This window comes from Ammospiza nelsoni, chromosome 16 (assembly GCF_027579445.1).
Source record: "Ammospiza nelsoni isolate bAmmNel1 chromosome 16, bAmmNel1.pri, whole genome shotgun sequence".
Taxonomy (NCBI): Eukaryota; Metazoa; Chordata; class Aves; order Passeriformes; family Passerellidae; genus Ammospiza; species Ammospiza nelsoni.
In genome coordinates, this window is record NC_080648.1 from 3,511,677 (window position 1) to 3,531,157 (window position 19,481).

The window sequence follows — 19,481 nt, forward strand, 5'->3', positions numbered from 1 at the left end:
TCCAGATTCACTGTTCTTTGCATGGATGAAATACTCAGTAAAGTCAACAGGAATGCTGCCAGTCAAATAAGGACCAGGTTTTTTTTAGGAACATATATTTGTTGAAAAATGTGATGATGTTGGAGTTCAGCCATATATTAGGAATTAAGGATTTACTGATTTAACACTTGACTTATTATTACAAATCTTGAACCTAAACCAAAGAAGGAAAGAAGCACTGAAAGAGATATCTGTGGGAAACTGTAGCAGGATTCTAAAGCAGAGGTAGTAATTTGCTAAATATGTGATGTAGTGAGGTTACAAAAGCTAACACAACATTTAATCCTGAGATTTCTCCATGAAACACCTGTTTGCTGTTAAGGACCAGGGACATCTAAAGCTTTAGGTTACAAAGAGAGGAGAAGAATATTATCTGAAACTCAGCACAAAAAAATAAAAAAAGTCTAATGAATGTAAACATCAGGGTCACTAATCCCTTGGGAGGGCACAAAGACAAACCAAAATCTTCTTTGTGCTGGGATGCATTCATTGCACAAGTGCTTCACAGGTCATGGAAGGAAGCAGCAATAAGAGCCAAGGGTAACTGCTGCTCAAACAAAGAGATGTTCAGGTTCACAAAGCAAGTCCAAAATGATAAGACCCAAAACAGAATAGCAAGCAGGACTCCAGATAGAGGAACAGGGCTCTGGGCCCCAAATGCCACTGCACCTCCTCAGATGACAGATCCATCCTACCTTTGCACTTAGATTCAGGTGCTTTTGGAAATTGGCAGCACCAGCATGAAAACATCTGGGAGAATGTTTGCATCCATATTGAACTGGGTATGAGGCAAAGCACTGAGTGCTCAGTCGAGGATGATCAGCGCAGCCAAAGCCTGAGGGAAGCCTTTGGAAAGGTTGGAGTGTTCTTGTGGTGACATTTTCAAATGCAAGCTCAACAGTCACACACCCCTCATATTCTGCAAAGGCTGTGTGTTCCTGCAAAGCCTGCAGCAGAAAGAAGGGCACTCAAACCCCTAGCTGATCATAGCCTAGGGCTCCATGATATATTAAATTAATTCCCAAATCTGTTTCTGCAAACAGCTCTTCTGCAAGACCAGTGCAGGTTTTGCTGGGCACCATTAATCTGTGGATGTTGTAACTGTGACTGCAAATCCTCAGGTTGTTCCTCAGCCCTTTATCCAGGTGAAAATCCCATTTAAATAGAAAGAAACGTTTGCACCAAAAGATTAAATGAAGTAATTATAATTTTTGCTGCTGGAGACCCCACTGCCCAGCATTTGAGCTGCCTCTGTGACATGGGCATCACTCCTCATGTCAATTCCTGACTGAGTGCTCACAGAGCTGCCATACAGGGCTCACCACCCTCCACAGGCATCCACTGAATTTACAGTTTAGTTTTGCTGGAAATGGCTGAAAACAGGGACTGACTGCTCCTCTATGTCTCTATATTATTCCTGCTCCAAAATAAAAGGTGAGAATATTTTTTTTGTCTGCACTACAAAACATCCAGTTTATTTTTTTTTTCTAAACTCCATGAGAGCCTTCTGCCAATTCTTATTGACTTGCTGTGAAGTCATCAGTCAGTGACAGAGTAAATGAAGCTACATTCTAAACCATGCTTTTTGTCATTTATTTTGACAAATAAATAACATTTTAGTTTCCATCCTCATGTATGAGTGAATGAAAATAGCTAGCAAAAATTTAGGTCTGATTTCACCACAGAAAAGTAAAATGAGAAGAGACATTCAAAGATACTTACTGGCTTTGTAAAAATAACAAAGGGAAAACTGATAATCTCCTAGGCCAGTTTTACTGTTCTTTTGAAATGGAGGGCAAACCAGCTCTGGAATGCACACACCTGAATACACACATCAGAACTGAACCATTATTCCATTACACAAACCAGTGACCTCCAAAAGCAGGGTGAAAGCTGGGATCAGGGACTCTTATCTCCAATGCTCAATTGAGACTGAGTAAAGAAAAAGATGTGTTTTATGCTTTATTGTTCCTCTCTATTTCAATTCCACAAAATAATTTACAAGAACTTTATATCCAGATCACAGAATATTCTGAGTTGGAAAGTACCCACAAGGATATTGAGTCCTCAGGGAATGGGAATTCATACAGGGGCTGAACCCAGAGCTTTGGGGTTATTAGCACCATGCTCTGATGAGCTGAGCTTATCTGAGGGTCTTCACTCATTGATATAAAACAGAGCAAAAAGTAACTACAGCATTAGGAGGTCTAGTGCAGCTAACATCAGTTCTTGACAAATATTCTGGATTTCACATCCTTACCTGCTGTAGCACTGGACACTGTTGGCCACTGCTGGTCAGGCCCTGCTGCTCCTCCACGCAGGACTCCTGCCTCCTCCATATGCACAGCACTGGAAGCAAATATCACTCTTGGGTTATACAGGTCCCTTCTGCCCTGGACTTCACAGCACTTCCCTTTCCTGCTACTCTTTAAAGTTCATAACTATTTATCTCTGTGCAGCTACTCCTACAGTACTGCATGATGCTAGCAGCATGAGAAGCAGCTGCTTTGACTTGCAAAAAATACCTTTAATTATTTACTAAAACCCAGTTGTGGAATAAAATATAAAACAAACACACCTGCAGGACACTGCTGTCATTGAATGGGAGGCACTAATAAGGAAGTGACACATCTTTGCTATTAGGATGTAGCAACATTTGGCAAATTATTAAAAAGTTAGTAGAATTAGTTCTGAGCTTCTGTCATTATGCCATTTTTACAAATCCCACCTTCCTGGGTTACTGCACATTTCTCGTGAGCAATGGAAGAGAAATGCATTTTCTTAAATGCAAAAACTAATACAGCAAATTTTACAGGGTACATCATGAGCACTGGGCATCAAAAGCACCAATTTGCACGTTACATGGAAGGAAAAGAAAAAAATCTGCTACTTTTAATATAAATCTGCAAATTTTAATACAAAACCAAGTATGATGTTTATATGCTGTTCCTTAAGAGAAACAGGATTCCGTGGCTGTATCCCTGTCTCTGCTCATGGGCTTCACACTTCCAGCTGAATTTAAGGGACAGTTTCATCCAAATGTGGCAGACATACAGGGCACCACATTTCTACAAATTTTATGAAAAAATCAGCATTTTATGAAAACCATCAGCTGAGCAGGGTACACAGGCTCAGAACCTGAGATTTCAGGTAAGGACAGGGGTTGCTGATGTGAGAGAGCAGAGGAACATGTAAAATTTCCCAGAAGGGTCCCATTAGTCTTGTGGGATTAAAATAAGCTCTTACTTTTCATTAATTGTTCAAGTAGCTTCAGATAAGATCTTGTACTTTGTATAGAAAGGAGTGTGGATCCACAAGAGCATCCCTGACTCAGGACCAGGAGATAAAATGCTCAGGTAGGCGGAATTCCTTCTTCAGGATCCTGCTCCCCAGACTGTGCATTGATTTTGCAGTAATGGATTACATAAAAAATTGAAAGTCACAGCAGGAATATAAAAGAAAGAAAAGAGCTTGTCCTGTAGGCCACAAAGTCAAGCTTGCTCTGTCTTCCTTTGCTTGTGGTCCTTGAGATTCCTTTTTACACAGCATCTCAAAGTCAGAGGAGTCACTCCGTGTCCTCACCCACATGAAGCACAGTGTGACTCTGAATTTAGAACTTTAATCTCATAAAAACTCTTGGCTAAAGGTACAGCACCACTGCACCAACAATTCTGAGAAACTCATACAATGCTGCACTTTGTGATGCCACTGGGAATGGCTGCAGCCTCAGAATTGCCTTTACACCTGGACAGGAATCTTATCAATCACATCAGATTACACCGGAACATAGAATCAGTTTTCTAGTCTACTCAGGGAGAGCAAAAATACTGTTTGATTTAGGCTCTACAGTTGCAATTTTAGTGTAATTCTCTTTATCCAAGTGCACTGAGCAGAAAATTATAGCAGAGACTGCTTGCGGTATTAGGCAGTGGATTTTCAAAGACGTCTAAAGAGATTTGGACAAAAGCCTCACTTTTCCTGCTTTGAAAATCCATCTCATATCTTCAAAAAGTCCTTTCAACTGCATTAATCTTCTTGATTGCAGCATGTGGTTAATAAACCTGCTGCAGGAACAGCTACTTTTATGGTAATGAGAAACAAGATGGAAATGCAGAGTGACTATTGAAACATCAGCACTGATGATTGCAGGGAGCTTTAAAATAAACAAAAAGTATATAATGACAATTAAATGATTCAATAATTGGAACAATTATGCCTTGACAGTCAATGGATACAAAAGCAGAAGGTAAAAGGAAAGAACAGCACAGCTCTACAGCATAGGATGCAAGTCAGACTGAATTTGTAGCACGTGGAGATTGGAAGTGACAGCAGCAGAACTCAGGTGCTTTCCATCTCAGCACAGATATCATCAGTCTAGGGCATCAGAAGAAACTTTGTCCTTTTCACAGAGGAAAAGGGCAGAATTCCCCTTCTCTGGGGAACAGCACACATACCTTTGCATTCCTGCCCTCAGGGATGCAGAGTAGCGCCAGTCCGGGTTGGGGTGTTTTGGCTGTAGAAACAAAAGCCCAGGACAATGCTGTTAGTGGCAGTAAAACATGCTAGAAAACATCTGCATCTGGCTAATTTTGTCAGAAATACCTATATGGATATAGCAAATTTTTGTGAATTGCCAAATCATCCTATAAATTTAAAGAAACTTTCAAATGGGCACACAGGGAGTGTCTGTGCAATAAACTTGTCTGCACACCAAGGCCTGTGGCTAGAGATGATCTCTGTGGAACAACATTTAATGCTGCAAACTGGTGGAAAGATATTTCATACATTCATCAACATTTTGAGCATAGGATAAAATAAAAAAAAACAACATCAGAAATCCAGAAAATATATTGTTTGTTTACCTGATAAGGTGAGGAAACTCAGACTCCTGCATTGAATATTATCTGCCTGAGGGTGTATAAATGTGAGGGGACGTGGAGCAGTGAGGTTTCTGCTGGAATTCAGAGTACTGCAGAGGACTGCAATGGATGGTATCAGATTTGCAGACTGCAGCAAGTCTTTTATTGAGGACAGACATGTCCATAATACCAAAACCTATTAGATTCTCCATATTCATGAGAGGGCATAAAAGGTAGAAGGGGAAAATAGCCAGCAATGCCCTCTGACCAACAAACCTCAGCATATGCTGATGTGCTGCAGCATGACTTGCTAAATAAGGAGTTAATTAAGAAATCCTCTGTTGATCAAAAATTGCTCCCAGAAAATACTTTTCATATTGTCAGGGGACTGTCACTGTAATTTTCAACTCCAGCCTATGAGTGCAAGCTCAGGTCCCTTAAAATTAAGCCCTGAGGACATACCAAGGTTATTTCTCAGGATACTAAAAACATTATTCTGTAGGTGATACTACAGTGAGTGCTTAAGTTCAGGCACTGGAATCCAAAGACAGAACTTATATCCAAAAACATAATGGACTGCATCCATACCTGATGTGTCTTGCACTGTGCCAATCACACAAATAATAAATGACAGTAATGGTTTAATTCTCTTCAAATTATTGGAGGCAGATCAGGAATGAATTTGACCCCATTACTTGAAAGAGAAAAAGAAAGTGTTGAATGTTCTAAATTATTTAAAGCCAACTCTATCTTTCCTCTTGAGGTTTGGCATATGCTTTTCCCTAGATCAATAGGTTTTATTCAAACAAAAATGGAGCAATTACAACTTACAGTATTGCTCTATCACCACACTTCCCAGGTCCAGCATCACTCAAGGCTGAGATGCTCTTGGATGATGCACACATGAGTATTCTTTATGGTCTCAGCTACACAAAAGGGAGGAGGAGGCTGCTGCTTGCAGCCACACATTAAACATCTGTGCTAGCAATTTCCTTCCCATTTAGCCCCCTGTTCTCTGTCATGCTCAGGCTCTGCTGAGTTTAGCAGAAAGTGGTTTGACAAGAAGCCCATTATGCATGGTTCTAGTCTTTTCTGATTAATTCCATTTTGGCCCCAGTCCCAGGGATGTCAAAGCAACTCTAAAGCCAACCACGTAGTAACAGTCAATGAAAGAGGACAGAGAACACCACAGACTGATCAGAGCCTCTCCTGAGTTTGCCTTTCTTGAGTATGAAGGGTGCTGACACCAGAGGATTTGTCTTTTCTTCTGCTGGGGGATTTTTTTATAGCAGGGGAACTGCTGGACTTCTTGTTCTATTTTGCAATTTGAGAGGTGCAGGTTATTAACTTGTACAGGCTTGTAGGCAATATGAGGAGGAGGAATCTTACCAGTCCCAGGCAAAACACAGATAAAGTGGGATTACATGAAAGCACTGAAAAAGTCTGACACGAGTTGGATGGGAGTGAGAAATGAGGAAAGCGACCACTCACTCACAGTACACAGATTTTAGGGTTTTGGATGAGAACTTTCCAAATCTTGACTAGAAAACAAAAATCTCTGTTCTGTTTGCAATTGGACATCAGATCTTATATGGATGATGGTGGCAGGAGAAACTCAGTTAGAAATTAAACATTTTTTCACTTCACACGCATGGACCAAGACTTTACATGTCAATATAAGAGAAATGAGGAGAGTGGTGTTTCCAAGGGTTTCTGTCCAGAAACTCTGGCACTTTATGGCTCCTCCCAAACAGTTCTCTCTCTCTGCTATGTCTCTTTGGGTAGGGCTGCAGTGCTGTTCCCAGAGGAGCAGAAGAAGGAAGGATGAGAAAAATGTACTCTGGAGGTGGAACTATTGCCACAGTTGACTGTCAGGGGCTGGGGCATTTTAAACTATGAAAAAATCAGTATCTGTGACTTCTTTGTGAAGTCATTAGAGGAAGAACCAGAGCACAAGCCAGCTGGGCAGCAGCCTGCCTTTACGCAGACCTATTTTCACCCAGTTTTACCATGTGCTTGCTGCTTGACTGGGTATTTTCAGAGCTCAGCAAGAGGCACATTTGTCCCACACTTGTGTTACCACAGGTCACTGTCCTGCAACTGACAAAATCAGTGAAATTTCTATTTTGTCAGCATAACTGCCTTCTCCTTTTGTTCTGCTACAGACTGTAATTCTTCCAGTTCCTTTGGCCATAAGTGAAAAGTTGTTCCAATACTTCTCTAAATGAGACTGGACTAGAAAAGCAATAAAGTATGACCAGGAACAGAGGTTGAGCACAGCAGAAGCAGCAAACCTATTCAGCAATTCTGTTTTAAACCTATTCCCTCCCCAGCTCAGCTGCAGCAGTGCTGCTTCTTAGAAATCCAAGAGGAATTCACAGTCTACAAGGCTGGGTTGGTTTATATCTCTGGTTAAGAACAGTCCACCCTCAGCAGAGCCCTCCCTGAACCTGCCAGGGCAGCACCTCAGAGTGGAGCTGGGTCCTCAGGCAGTCCCAGGGGCTGCACAGCAGCTCTCAGAGGGCTCCTCTGCAAAGCCCTGTCACAGATGTGGCTGTGAGCAGTGCAGTGTGTCCTAAACCAACCCCACCAGGACAAGGCACAGCCGTGCGAGTGCACACAGAAGAACACAGGCTCTGAAGGGGTCCAGGTGCTCTCCAGATGTAAATCCCCACATTCTCACTATGTCACACAATGCTGATGGAGACAATATTGTTCCTTTTACCGCCCCACTCATTACAAGACCGTTTATCACAATCCAGCACATTCCACTAGGTTGAAGGTAATTTTAGCTTGCCACTTTCCTCAGAGATTTTGGGAAGTCACATAGCAAGTCCAGCAGTCCTGTCAGCAGGTGAGAGAAATCCCATGACCCAGCACAGCAGTAATAAACCATTCCCTTTTTTCCCATCAGTTGCTTTTCCTGATTCAGTTACAGAACATCATCATCATAGTGTGAGAGGAGGCAGAATCTACCCAGGTGCCCAGAAAAGGCACATTGTCACTGCACCTCATGCCACCAGTTTGCTCCTGCTGCTTCTTCCAGGCACCAGGTTCACATTTTGCCAACCACATAACCACAGACATTAATGGTTCTGGTCATAAACAACCAACCCCACTGGGAAATCTGATAATGGGAATGTATAATGTAAACCAGAGCCATCTTAGGAGCAAGAGAGCTCATGGAAAATGTCACACAGTTGTTTTAAGTGGGTTAACTGAAGAATTGTTTCATTGGTTTGTGGAGAATAAGTTTAGTTGAAAATGTATTGTTACAAACATTTTCCCCAGCTCTCTTTTTTATCCAATACAGTAAGAATTTCTCCCTGGGGTAGAAGAAATTTCTGATTTTTTAAAATATTGCCCAGATCCCATATTCAATGGATCAAGGCAAACACTACCTTTCACTTCAGTGCTTGCTAGAACAAAACCTTCTTAAGATAGAGAAGCATGAATCAAATATTTACAAACAGTTACCAGATGCTGAGACTCCTAAAAACATCCTGCTTCATTCTGATTTCCACACAAATGCACAACAGAATGACATAAGGTATATTTATCAAATGGACCTGCTTTGAAGCATTAATAAAAGCCTTTTAGAACCACTAACCACATAAGGGTCTGCTTATTTTCCAGTCAGACAATGCTGACAGGTATGAGGAAACAGAGGCTTCTATTCCTGCTTTCCTTCTGTAAATGTTTAGAATTAACTTGATGTGGAGAACAAACTATTTTAAAATGTGTTTATCATTCAAGAAATCAAAAAGGAAACTGGAAAAGGGTGTAATTCAAAAGGCCAAAGTCTGGGAATGTTCATTTGCATTCCTAACTCTGAGAAAACTGAGGCGAAGGGAACAGACAAGTGCTTCTGTAAAGTACATTTAATGAGTTCCAAGAGGAGGAAAACACCTCTGCCTAATCTTGGATGCAGATTTCTGCTGGCACAGCATAAGCCTCAAACCCAGTGCCTGAGTGCCCTGAAGCACAGAGCACTGTCCCTGCTCAGCTCAGACACTGCCATCAAACAAAAGAACAAACATTTATAGTTAACCTTTTCAATGTCAGCAGGACTGGAGAATTTCTTAAAGGCTTAAGTTCTTGAACTGAGATTGTAAGACATTCCACCATTAATACCTTTAAATCCTCTGAGAGAAATCTCCTGGACAGACTGCTACAAACAATGCTCTGGGGTTACTGGGTTTAGACACTTCAAAACATGCTTATATTTAAAGCAGTATCAAAATGTGTTCAACTCCATTGTTGCTTTCTTTTCTCCACATGTTTAGCAAGCTGGTTTTGAAGTGAAAAATACAGAGAAAGAGACAGAAGCAGAGCAAACAGCTCTGCTGTAAAATTCCAATGGATCTCCTGGGTCTTACCATCAACAGTGTGCAGGTTTTTCCACTTTCTTTAAAAGTGTCCACAGGGCAACAACCTTTTTTCTGACCAACACATGAAACATATTTTTTCATCCACATGTGTCACCACACAAAAAAGGGTACAAGGAAATGTATAATATAAAAGAGTTTAGACCTATCCAGTATCCCAACTTGATAATTAAGAATGTGCCAGGCTGCCTTCTGTGACAGAAAACTCCTGTTAAAACATTTTGGTTTGATTGTTATTTCCTGCATTGAAGGGAAAAGGCTGTCATGAGATGCAAGGCACAAGAAATGAGCTTAACTGTTCAGGATGTAAGAACAAAACAAGAATGATGAAAAGAAAAACCAAGGACCAGACACTACCCAGACAACATTCAGCATCTTCACAGGAATTTGAGGAAACAGACTCCAGACTAAAGCACTGAAACCCTTCCTGAAAATGACAGATCATCACTGCAGCAGTGCCCAGTAACAAAATCACAACTTCTCACACAACCTCTTCATAGAGTGTGCACCCCTCTTTCAAAAGTCAGGAGTCCAGGCTGCCCATAACACTCACAGCAGCAGAAATGAAGCCACAGTATTTTTTGATCCCTTGATTTTGCCTTCACTGCCTGCCTGGTCCCTCTGCAGCAGTTATCTGATGAGAGAGCAATATCCATTAACCCTGCACTGCTACCCTTATCACCAGCCTCCTGACAGCAATAACCATGCCCAGGATTTTCAGTGCAGCTGCATTAGTACATTTCCTCTTTTACAAAACACCCTTGGTCTGAGTCATACTTATCAATCCAGAAAGGACTGTGCAGGTAAGCAGGGTGAGCACAGAAGCAGCAGCTATCTTGCAGAAATAAGATTCCATTCCACCATCACAACACTGGCAGTATAAAAGGAATAGCCACACAGGAGTCAGAATTTCACCAGGTACAAAAATGCCCCTACCTAATCTTAATGCACTTGTTTGCACTTCTACTGTATCCTTCTAATGGCCCAATAAAGTCAGCCACAACTTAGTGTAATTGTTAGCATCTTTGTCCTTACCAGCAAATATGAAAGGAGCTAAGACTTATTGCCCCAAATGTTACTGAGATTAATCCCAAATTACTTGGAAATATTTTCTTCTCACTGTATAAACAACATTTTAAAAAATATTAACTACTGTAAAACCCTAGGTATGGTTATCTGTGCATAGCAAAACTGATCCCATCCTCATCAATGAACAACAACAGTAAAAAATCCATTTCCAAAAACTGTGTGGAAGAAAACAAAGAAAGGACCTGTTCACATTATCCAAAAGTAACACACAGATCAGAGACTGACTTTGTAAATTGGTGCAAGGACAATACTGCCTTGCTATGCCTCACAAGGGAAGGCACAGGCTCTTAAAGGCTGATTCAAAGTTCACTTTAACTAAAAGAGAAACACAGTTCTCTGAAATCTAATAATGCAAAGATCATTATCCTTAAAATGCAGAATTCAGTGTTGCTAAGCAATTGATGGCATCTTCAGTGCAAACGCTGAGCTTGAAACAGGGGAAAGATGTGACTTTCCCTGGGTAATTAGCTAGGAACTAGTAATTAGTGAGTGCCATTACATTCAGCCATTTCCTCATATGCACATGGCCTTGATACATCTTTATAGAATGTCCTGCCACAAGACAGGTTAAGAAGCAGAAAGCAAAGAATTTGTGATGAGTAAGACTTGTCAGAACTTCACCTCTGTTTAAATCACACAGAATGAGTTCAATAATTGATTCCCGTTTTGCATGACAACTCCACACAGGCAGCACTCATTAGTTTGTTTCTATACATTAGTTTGTTCTATACATTTCTCTGCTTTTGTACTACAAGTTTGGGTTGGCTTTTCTGCCACTGCCTGATCTCTGCTGGTAATCAAAACTTGCTAATTCCTTGCATTCAATGGAGTGAGTCTCAAAATGTGATAGGAATCTCTTTGTTAAACTGATTTCCTACTTGCATCCAAAGTGAAGTCATTTTCACTGCTTTTCTTCTTGCACACCTCCCACCCCAAAAATCAGCTATGAAGTGTGTATTTCACTCCTTGATTCCTCAGCATAGATGCTTATAGAGCATGTCCCATATTCCCTCCTATATCAAACACATTCCAGGCATTTTATTACACTCAGAAAAATGTTAAGATACAGAAACTGCAGAGAAAGAGGAAAAAGTACTTCCCCTGTACCCTGCCACTGTGATTTACAGAAAAACAGTGCATTAATTTTAAATGGATTAATGCTGAATGGATGATCATTACTCACTAAAAGCATTTTTATGGAAGACTTGCTGGCCCTTAAGATATGGGCATCTTTGCTCAACAAAAGCCAGTTGCTAAAGATGCTAACATCTTCATATGTGAAAAAGTAGAAATGAATAAATAAATTAGTACTATTTCTGTGGCAAGAATACACAAGACAGGCTCCTTTCTATCTCACCAGTTATTTCCTTGACTTTTCCCTGTCTGGGGCATAGCACACATTATTGCACAAACTGATCCTACACTTGCCACAATCCCATATCCCAATTATGGGATACAAACAACACACAGTAATGGCAAGATTTTCCTTTTGTGCACCAGAATTAGTCTCTCCTGTGAGTGCTGCTGAGTTCAGTCCCAACATGTGTAAAAAGGGAACTGCACAGATCATGCAAACCACACACCAACTGCAGGCTTCCTGCACGCCAGAATAAAGCAACCATTAATTCCTCACTGTGGGAAAACATTGCAAAGGTTAATACATGGCTGGTCAAACCATAGGTATTTAACAATTTTCAATAGGAACCCAGCAGGCTCGAAGTTGTCACTCTGTAACTTAATGATGGTGACTTGCTGTAATTCTCTGCAAAGATGTCGCTGGGTTGTCACAGGCTAGAAAGCAGAAAATGCAGCATTGGGTAGAACAAACATTATCAGAGGAGGGATGGTAGTTTTTAGACAACTAAAATACACCCACATTAGCAAGATCCTTGCAATAATATTCTTTTCTAAATCCAACAGATTTACTTAGGTAGGAAGATAGCAGAACAGCAAACATTCATAACTGCCATAAAGTACACTTTTGATTTCAAAGCTAATCACTGATTATTTTTTCTCCTGCAATGAGTTTTCCCATCAAAACTGTAAGATTAGATATGTCATTCTTTAGCACTCTGTAGCAGCAGGCAATTTTAGACAGGGAAGGATGCTACACTCAGTACAGCATTTGCTGCAAAAATGAGGTGAATCTCGAACAACAGACGCATATACTGAACTTACCAACTGCACCCTGAAAGTCTCAGTATTTACCTAGAAACAAAATGCATGGCATAGATTAGATTCATTATAACCAAGTGTCAGAGCTGAGTGACAGCAAGCCCCTAAGGGAATATGCTTCATCTGAGTTTCCCAGTTGGAACCTCTGCCTGGGTACAGATTTGCTCAGAGCAATGTGCAGACCATTTGCCAAGGTAGCCTCACCTCATTAGGAGTAATGGAGTCATTTCTAAGTATGATCAGGTTTTGTGCACTCTGCCCACTCTGTCCTGTCAGATGCCTCTCAGTCACCACTGCAGAGGGACCAGTAGTTCCTGTTGGGCCACAGGTATTGTAAAACATGAAAGTGTCACTTCCTGATCCAGCAGTCAGGCAGGCCTTATAGCAGTAGGTCTTAGTGAGGGACCCATTGCCCCTCACTTCAATGAAATGGGGCTGCACTTTTAAACCTTGGGGCAATCTAGCATCAATGTTGTTGTTGGCCTGCTTGTACAATTCAGCAGGGCTCCGTTCTCTCACAGTACAGCACCCTGCACAGCAGGAGCTCCCATATGTACTGTATCTGTAGCACTTGATGATAGAAAGCCCAATGAGTGTGAAAAGGAAAACGAAGGAGATGGCGCTCAAAGCGATAATGAGATAAAGAGTGACCTCTGAGTAATTGCTTGGGCTTTTAAAGTGTCTTCTTCTATCAGGGATGATTTTGGAAACTCTGTCCACCACAGCAATAGTGATGGCTACTGATGAGGACATCGATGGCTCTCCATTGTCTCTCACTTCCACCGTCAGGTTGAAAGTGGGTGTGCTGTCCTCGCCCAGCTTGCGAGTAGTCCTAATCTCCCCAGTATGGAGCTCTATCCTGAACAAACCTGGATCTGAGGTTTGCACCAGGGAGAAGAACAACCAGGCATTTTGTCCTGAGTCCCCATCAATGGCTATAATTTTGGTTACCAAATATCCAGCATATGCCGAGCGTGGGATCATCTCCAGGGCTGCAGAAGTGTTGGTTGAGGTAGGATACAGAATCTGTGGAGCATGGTCATTCTCATCCACCACGTAGATGTAGACAGTGACAGTGCTGCTCAGTGGTGGGACCCCAGCATCCTGAGCCTGAACAATCACCTGGAACTCCCTCAGTGTCTCATAGTCAAAGGACCTGACAGCATACATGTTGCCACTGTCAGATTTAATGGAGACATAGGAAGCAACTGGTAGCCCTTCAATCTCTCCATCGAGCAGAGAATAGGACACGTAGGCATTTTTGGCGACATCTGGGTCAGTGGCTTTAATAGTGCACAGGAAGGCTCCGAGGGGGTTGTTCTCAGGGATGTAAACTGAGTACACAGGCTCCTCGAAGCGTGGAGGATTGTCATTGATGTCAGAGATCTCCACATGGATCACCTTCTGGGAGGACAGAGGGGGGCTCCCAGAATCAGTAGCAGTAACTGTGATGTTGTAGGCCGCTGCTTTCTCGTGGTCCAGCTTGCCCTGGGTGACCAAGGTGTAGGAGTTCTTGAAGGAGTTGAGAGTGAAGGGGAGGCCGGGGGGAATGCGCAGGCTCACCTGCTTGTTCAGCCCTGAGTCCTGGTCAGTGACACTCATCAGGGCCACCACAGTTCCTGACCTTGCATCCTCTGGCACTGGGCTGTACAGGGAGGTCAGTTGCACTTCAGGAGCATTATCATTGGCATCCACAATGTTGACTAGCACCTTGCAGTGCCCAGCCATAGAGACAGGGCCCTGATCAGTGGCTTGTACATAGATCTCATAGGAGGATGCCTCCTCATAGTCCAAAGTGCCGTTAACCCTCACCTCCCCCGAATGTGGGTCCACACTAAAGAGCTGTCTCACCTTCTGGGGGGTGTAGCTGCCGAAGGAGTAGATCACATCCCCGTTAGAGCCCTCATCCGGGTCTGAGGCATTGAGTTTGACCACTAGCGTGCCAGGCAGGGAGTTCTCCAGAAGGCTCACGGTGTAGGTGGAGCGGTCAAAGGCAGGTGGATTGTCATTGGTATCCACAACTCGCACAGAGATCTGAGCCGTGCCGGATTTGGGGGGATCCCCACCATCCACAGCAGTCAGCACCAGCTGCTGCAGGGCACTCTGCTCCCGGTCCAGTGGCTGCTGCAGCACCAGCTCCAGGAGTTTGCTGCCACTCTGGAAGCCTTTAAGGTCCAGGGCAAAGTGGCGATTGGGGCTGAGCAGATAGTTCTGCACGGAGTTGGTGCCCACATCAGGGTCCTGGGCACTCTCAATGTGGAAACGGGCCCCGGGCACGGCAGACTCACTGATCTCCAGCCGGTAATCCTGGCGAGGGAACCGCGGCGCGTTGTCATTGATGTCCAGCACCTCCACCTCCACGTTGTGCACCTCGATGGGCTGCTCGATGACCAGCTCCAGGCTGAGGAAGCAGGAGGGGCTCAGCTCGCAGAGCGCCTCTCGGTCCATGCGCTCCCGCACCAGCAGCGCCCCGCGGCCCAGCTCCAACTCCAGGTACTGCCGGCCGCTGCCCGAGGTGATCCGCGCTCCCCGGGCCGCCAGCCGCCGCGGATCCACGCCCAGGTCGCTCGCCACGCTGCCCACGAAGGCGCCGCGCGGCAGCTCCTCCCGCACCGAGTAGCGGAGCGGCCCGCCCGCCGCCCGCCCGGCGCACAGCCCCAGCAGCAGCAGCGGGCCCAGCACCGCCGCCATGGCCGGGCGGGGGGTGCCCACGGGAGCAGCCGCAGCCCGGAGCCGCCGAGCCCGGCCCCGGCCCGGCCTCACGCCCCGCCGCCGCCCGGCCGCCTCATGCAAGCGGCGAGCAGTAGCCGCCGGCCGCCCCCGGCCCCGCCGCCGCCCGCTCCATGCTCGCCGGCTGCGCGAAGCGGCGCCTCCGACCTCTCTCCCTCCGGCGGCTCTCAGGAGGATGAAGAGGAGGAGGAGGAAGGAGGAGGGACCGGGACTTGCCGGATCCGCTTTCTCGTGCTCCAGCTGCTGCGCGGGAGGAGGCGGGGGTGGCCGCTAAGCCGCGGCTGGCGCCGGTTCAGCACCTGGGCCGGGAACAGCGGCACGGCCAGCACCGCCCCGCGCCCCGCCCGGCCCCGCCGCCCACGTGTTGCGGCCCCCGGAGCTCCGGGACCCCCGGCGCCCGTGGCCGCCGAGCCTGGAGGGGCGCGGCTCCCGTGCCGTCCCCGCCGCTCCTCGTCTCCGCCCCGGCTTCGCTGCCGAAGCTCTGGGGGCGCGGGGAGGCGGCTGGGGGAGCTGACAACGGCGTTCGCTTGTGGACCTGCTGCTGCTGCTGCGGCGCTGAATGAAGTACGTCCGCTTGAGAGGGTTAAATCAGCGCAGAGCTCCGAAAAAAATGGGCTTCCAGCCAGGTCTGGTGCCGTTTAGTGTGCTGCTGCAGTGGGTTTGACGACCTCCTTCTTGGAGACCTGCCCCTCTGCTCCATCGGCGATTCATCCTTGCTGCAGCACCATCCCCCTGCCCAACCTCTATGGGCACCCCTGAGCCGCTTGCCAGCTCCGCTCGGCGGAGAGAATTCTGCAAGTCACACCCATGAGTTACGAGCATTTAAGGTGAGCCTCAGTTTCTCATCCAGTGCAATACACAGGCTCAAGGTGATCAGGTGCAGCTGCAGAGAAGGTGGAACATGATCTGTTTTCCAGTTCGAGTTTTTTCCTCCTCTCCCCTTGTGACAGAGGACTGACAAAAAACAGTCATGAAAATTAACAAACTCAGCAGTGGGGGTGGAGATGCAGCACCTGCAATGAGTTTTACCCCAATGTCAAAAGTAACAACAAAGACAATAAACTTAAGCCACCTAAATCACTAAGGTGAGAGGTTTAATGACACAAACCATAGGCTATAGTCCTCCAGGTAGGTGCAGCTATGTTGCATCTCCTACCCAATTCAGGAGCTCCTTCCCTGCAACTGTTTCTTTCCCTGTTGTTTTTTTTCCCCCCTTTTTTCCCCATAAAGACTTCTGGAACATCCCAAAAATCCTCTCTGGATTGGGCTGGTCTGATAAGGGGAGGGGTGACCCCAACATTCAGTTAAAACCTCTTTCATTGCCCTTTGTTGGCCTGGGCACCCCTCACCATGAGAACACTATAAATCTCTCTAATGTTTTTACTCAAACATATCTGATGCACAAACCTCAGAGCACAACTGCCCTCACTGACTCAGCACCACCAAGGACTGCTACCAATATATCAGCTTTTATCTTTTACCTCTACCAGAAGAGACAATATTACTCCATTTTGGTTTTTGCTTCCTTTACTCTTAGCCCATCTTTGTGGCTCAAATATTTGCCCTCATATTTATTCTGGTGTGCCCAGTATCTGCAATTACTGCTGTCAAACCACCTGTCCTGATTTAGGGTAAATTTGGGAGAGAACCTCTGAAGGAGGTGTCCTGTCACCCCAGGAACACCACCCAACCCTGCTTTTATTTTTTAAGTAAGATAAATGTAGGTCTGTGCAGACCAACAAGAGCAGCTAGAGATGCCAAATGCCTAGAACTACTGGAAAATTGCCCATTTCAACCAGTTGCCAGGAGCCAAACACTTAGAAAAAAATTAACTTCAATTTTTTGGCTAGGTACCCACCTTCAATATCACAATATTCACAGATTCAGAACAAAATATCTTGACAGTCTCAAAAAAAAGGTGCCAAACAACAAAAGCCCCACCAAGCAAAAGAGAAGAAACCCCCACCCATCAAAGAACCCAATACTCTGCTGAATGCAGTAAAAATAAAAGTTATAGCAGCACTAACATACATGGGCTATACAGCCATGTGTCAAACCAACTTGCTGCCATCATGTAAGACAGAAGCCTCAAGAGAGACAACCCTCAGTTTTTCAAAGATCACACAATGATTTCACCAGACAGTCCATAGATCATCTCTGCCCCACAGCTCCAGGTGTTCACGCCCAGAGTCCTCTAACAAACATACAGAAAAATAAAAGGCCAAAAGCTCCAGCAACACTGGCAACATCTAAGGCCCTGCCTTAAAGAATTGTTAGTGAAAACTCTCCAGGAAATGGGCAATGCCCTGGCTGGGAGGTGATGGACGATCAATCTCATCTCTGTAGGCCACAGCTTTCTAGCACAAGCTGATTTTACTCTGTGTGAGTGAAACACATCAATCACACACCCAGGGGGGTTTAATGCCAGTAAAGAACCTTTCACACTGTGTCTGGCCCTCACTGAGTTACCTGTGACAGACATTCAGGCTCTGCTCTAGCGTATTTAACACGGAGGGGTTGATGAACCCCCAATCCTGGCCCACCTCACTGTTTACACATTGCCTTGGTTCATCTTTTCTCTCACCCTGTGTCTCAGTGGGCAGCTAAGACTGTGCATAGCCAGAGCAAAACACCACAGAACATAAAACTGAACAGAGATAATACACATATTCCATAATATATTCATTTCTATCAAAATTATCTCTCAACCCCAAGGTCTTAGAAAATTCTTCTCTTACTTTCAGAATTGTAAAATACAAGATTGCCTGACCTCTTACCTTTTTTGTAAGTTTTATAGCACAAATAAAATATCACTCTGATAATCATTGTATAAATTGATACTATAGCTTGGCTTATTTACAGTAGCTCTGCACAAATGTCACAGTCTTTCTCAAAAACCTTGCTTTCTTGCTTTATGAAGTTAATGCTGACTACAGAGTGGATAAGTGATATACCAAAATGTGTTCTGCTCTGATTAAATGTTCCCCAGGTCCCTTTAAATCTATATAGAATTCATCAATGGTCATAATAATTTTAGTTATTTCTCTCAGCTTCATTGTTAATGCTGAGTCAGTCCTGCAGGTTGTGATTTTAATTCAGGAAAAACTTCAATTGAGAAAAAACACTTCAGGATCTGGTCTGTAGTAATATTGATTTTTCTAGTCATAGACAAAAATTGAGACACAGAAAAATGTAATTTCAGTTTCAATTGAATTAAGGTTTAGGGGGCTTCCTAGTTTTCTTTTTTTTTTTTTCTCCAGAGTTTTCCTTTTCAGTAATTTCTTGAAATTTCATTAAAGCATTAAAATTTTTAAACACCTTAGAATCTCACTAAAGAAAAATGTATGCATTTTTCAGAATTGTTTTCAGAACAATGCACATGAGCAAGAGAATCAGAATTCATCCCTGCAGCAAAGCCAGCTGATAAAGCTGATAACCCCTGGAGGGGTTGGGTACTGCCTGTCTGCAGTATCTATATACACAGGCCTCTGCTATTTGCTGACATTCAAAAACTGCACTGCTTTAATTAGCTTGGCTAAATTAAATAGCACAAATACAAACGTACAGGTGGAGCAAAGAATACTGATTTTATCAAGTCCTGCACAAGAAAATCAAGTATATCTCAAAATAGTGATACATTGATACGTATATACGCCAGCAGGCACTGTAATATAACTATTTCAGTATGGAAAATCCTCACATTTCTCTGCAAGTTTTCTTGAAACTGTTCTGCATATAGATATTCCTGAATTAGTAGCAGCCTGATGCAGTGCCACAAAAACATGTCTGAGCAGATTTTTCTCTTGGTAATGATACAATTATATACAGATACACTTCTGTAGTTATTTAGGCCCTTGAAAAATTCATCCATTTCAAATCACAGTTATACAAGTAATTTTATTTTTATAAAGTTTTAACAAGGATCTCATAAACTTGCTTGAGCAGCAATAAATTTGTGTTAAATTTGCTTCACTGCAGAACACCAGGCAAAGTTCCTCCTCTGGCTATTTCTGAGTCTTATGCAGCAAAAGGAGAGAGAAACACACACCAGAGACCAGGAAAATGTGGATGTACAACATGTAAACTGAAGAACTCCAAGGTGTTTTGACATCTGAAAAAACATTTCACTTCTTTGTAAATAATTTCACTGACTCCTATTCCTTAAACATTTGATTCAATGACTCAGTGTCCTTTCTAAACT

At 43.9% G+C, this 19,481-nt stretch overlaps 1 protein-coding gene across 4 annotated transcripts in view; it reads right to left on the reverse strand.

Annotated features, from left to right (window-relative positions):
• Nucleotides 1-19,481, reverse strand: part of LOC132080272 (protocadherin alpha-C1-like) — a 112,261-nt gene that overhangs the window by 34,689 nt on the left and 58,091 nt on the right. For all 4 annotated transcript variants that reach the window (XM_059483332.1, XM_059483333.1, XM_059483331.1 and 1 more), the window contains exons 2-3: nt 4,494-4,552; nt 2,300-2,388 (exon numbers count right to left, since the gene is read on the reverse strand). In XM_059483332.1, coding sequence (XP_059339315.1) covers nt 2,300-2,388; nt 4,494-4,552 — 148 coding nt within the window. The remainder of the gene's footprint in view (nt 1-2,299; nt 2,389-4,493; nt 4,553-19,481) is intronic.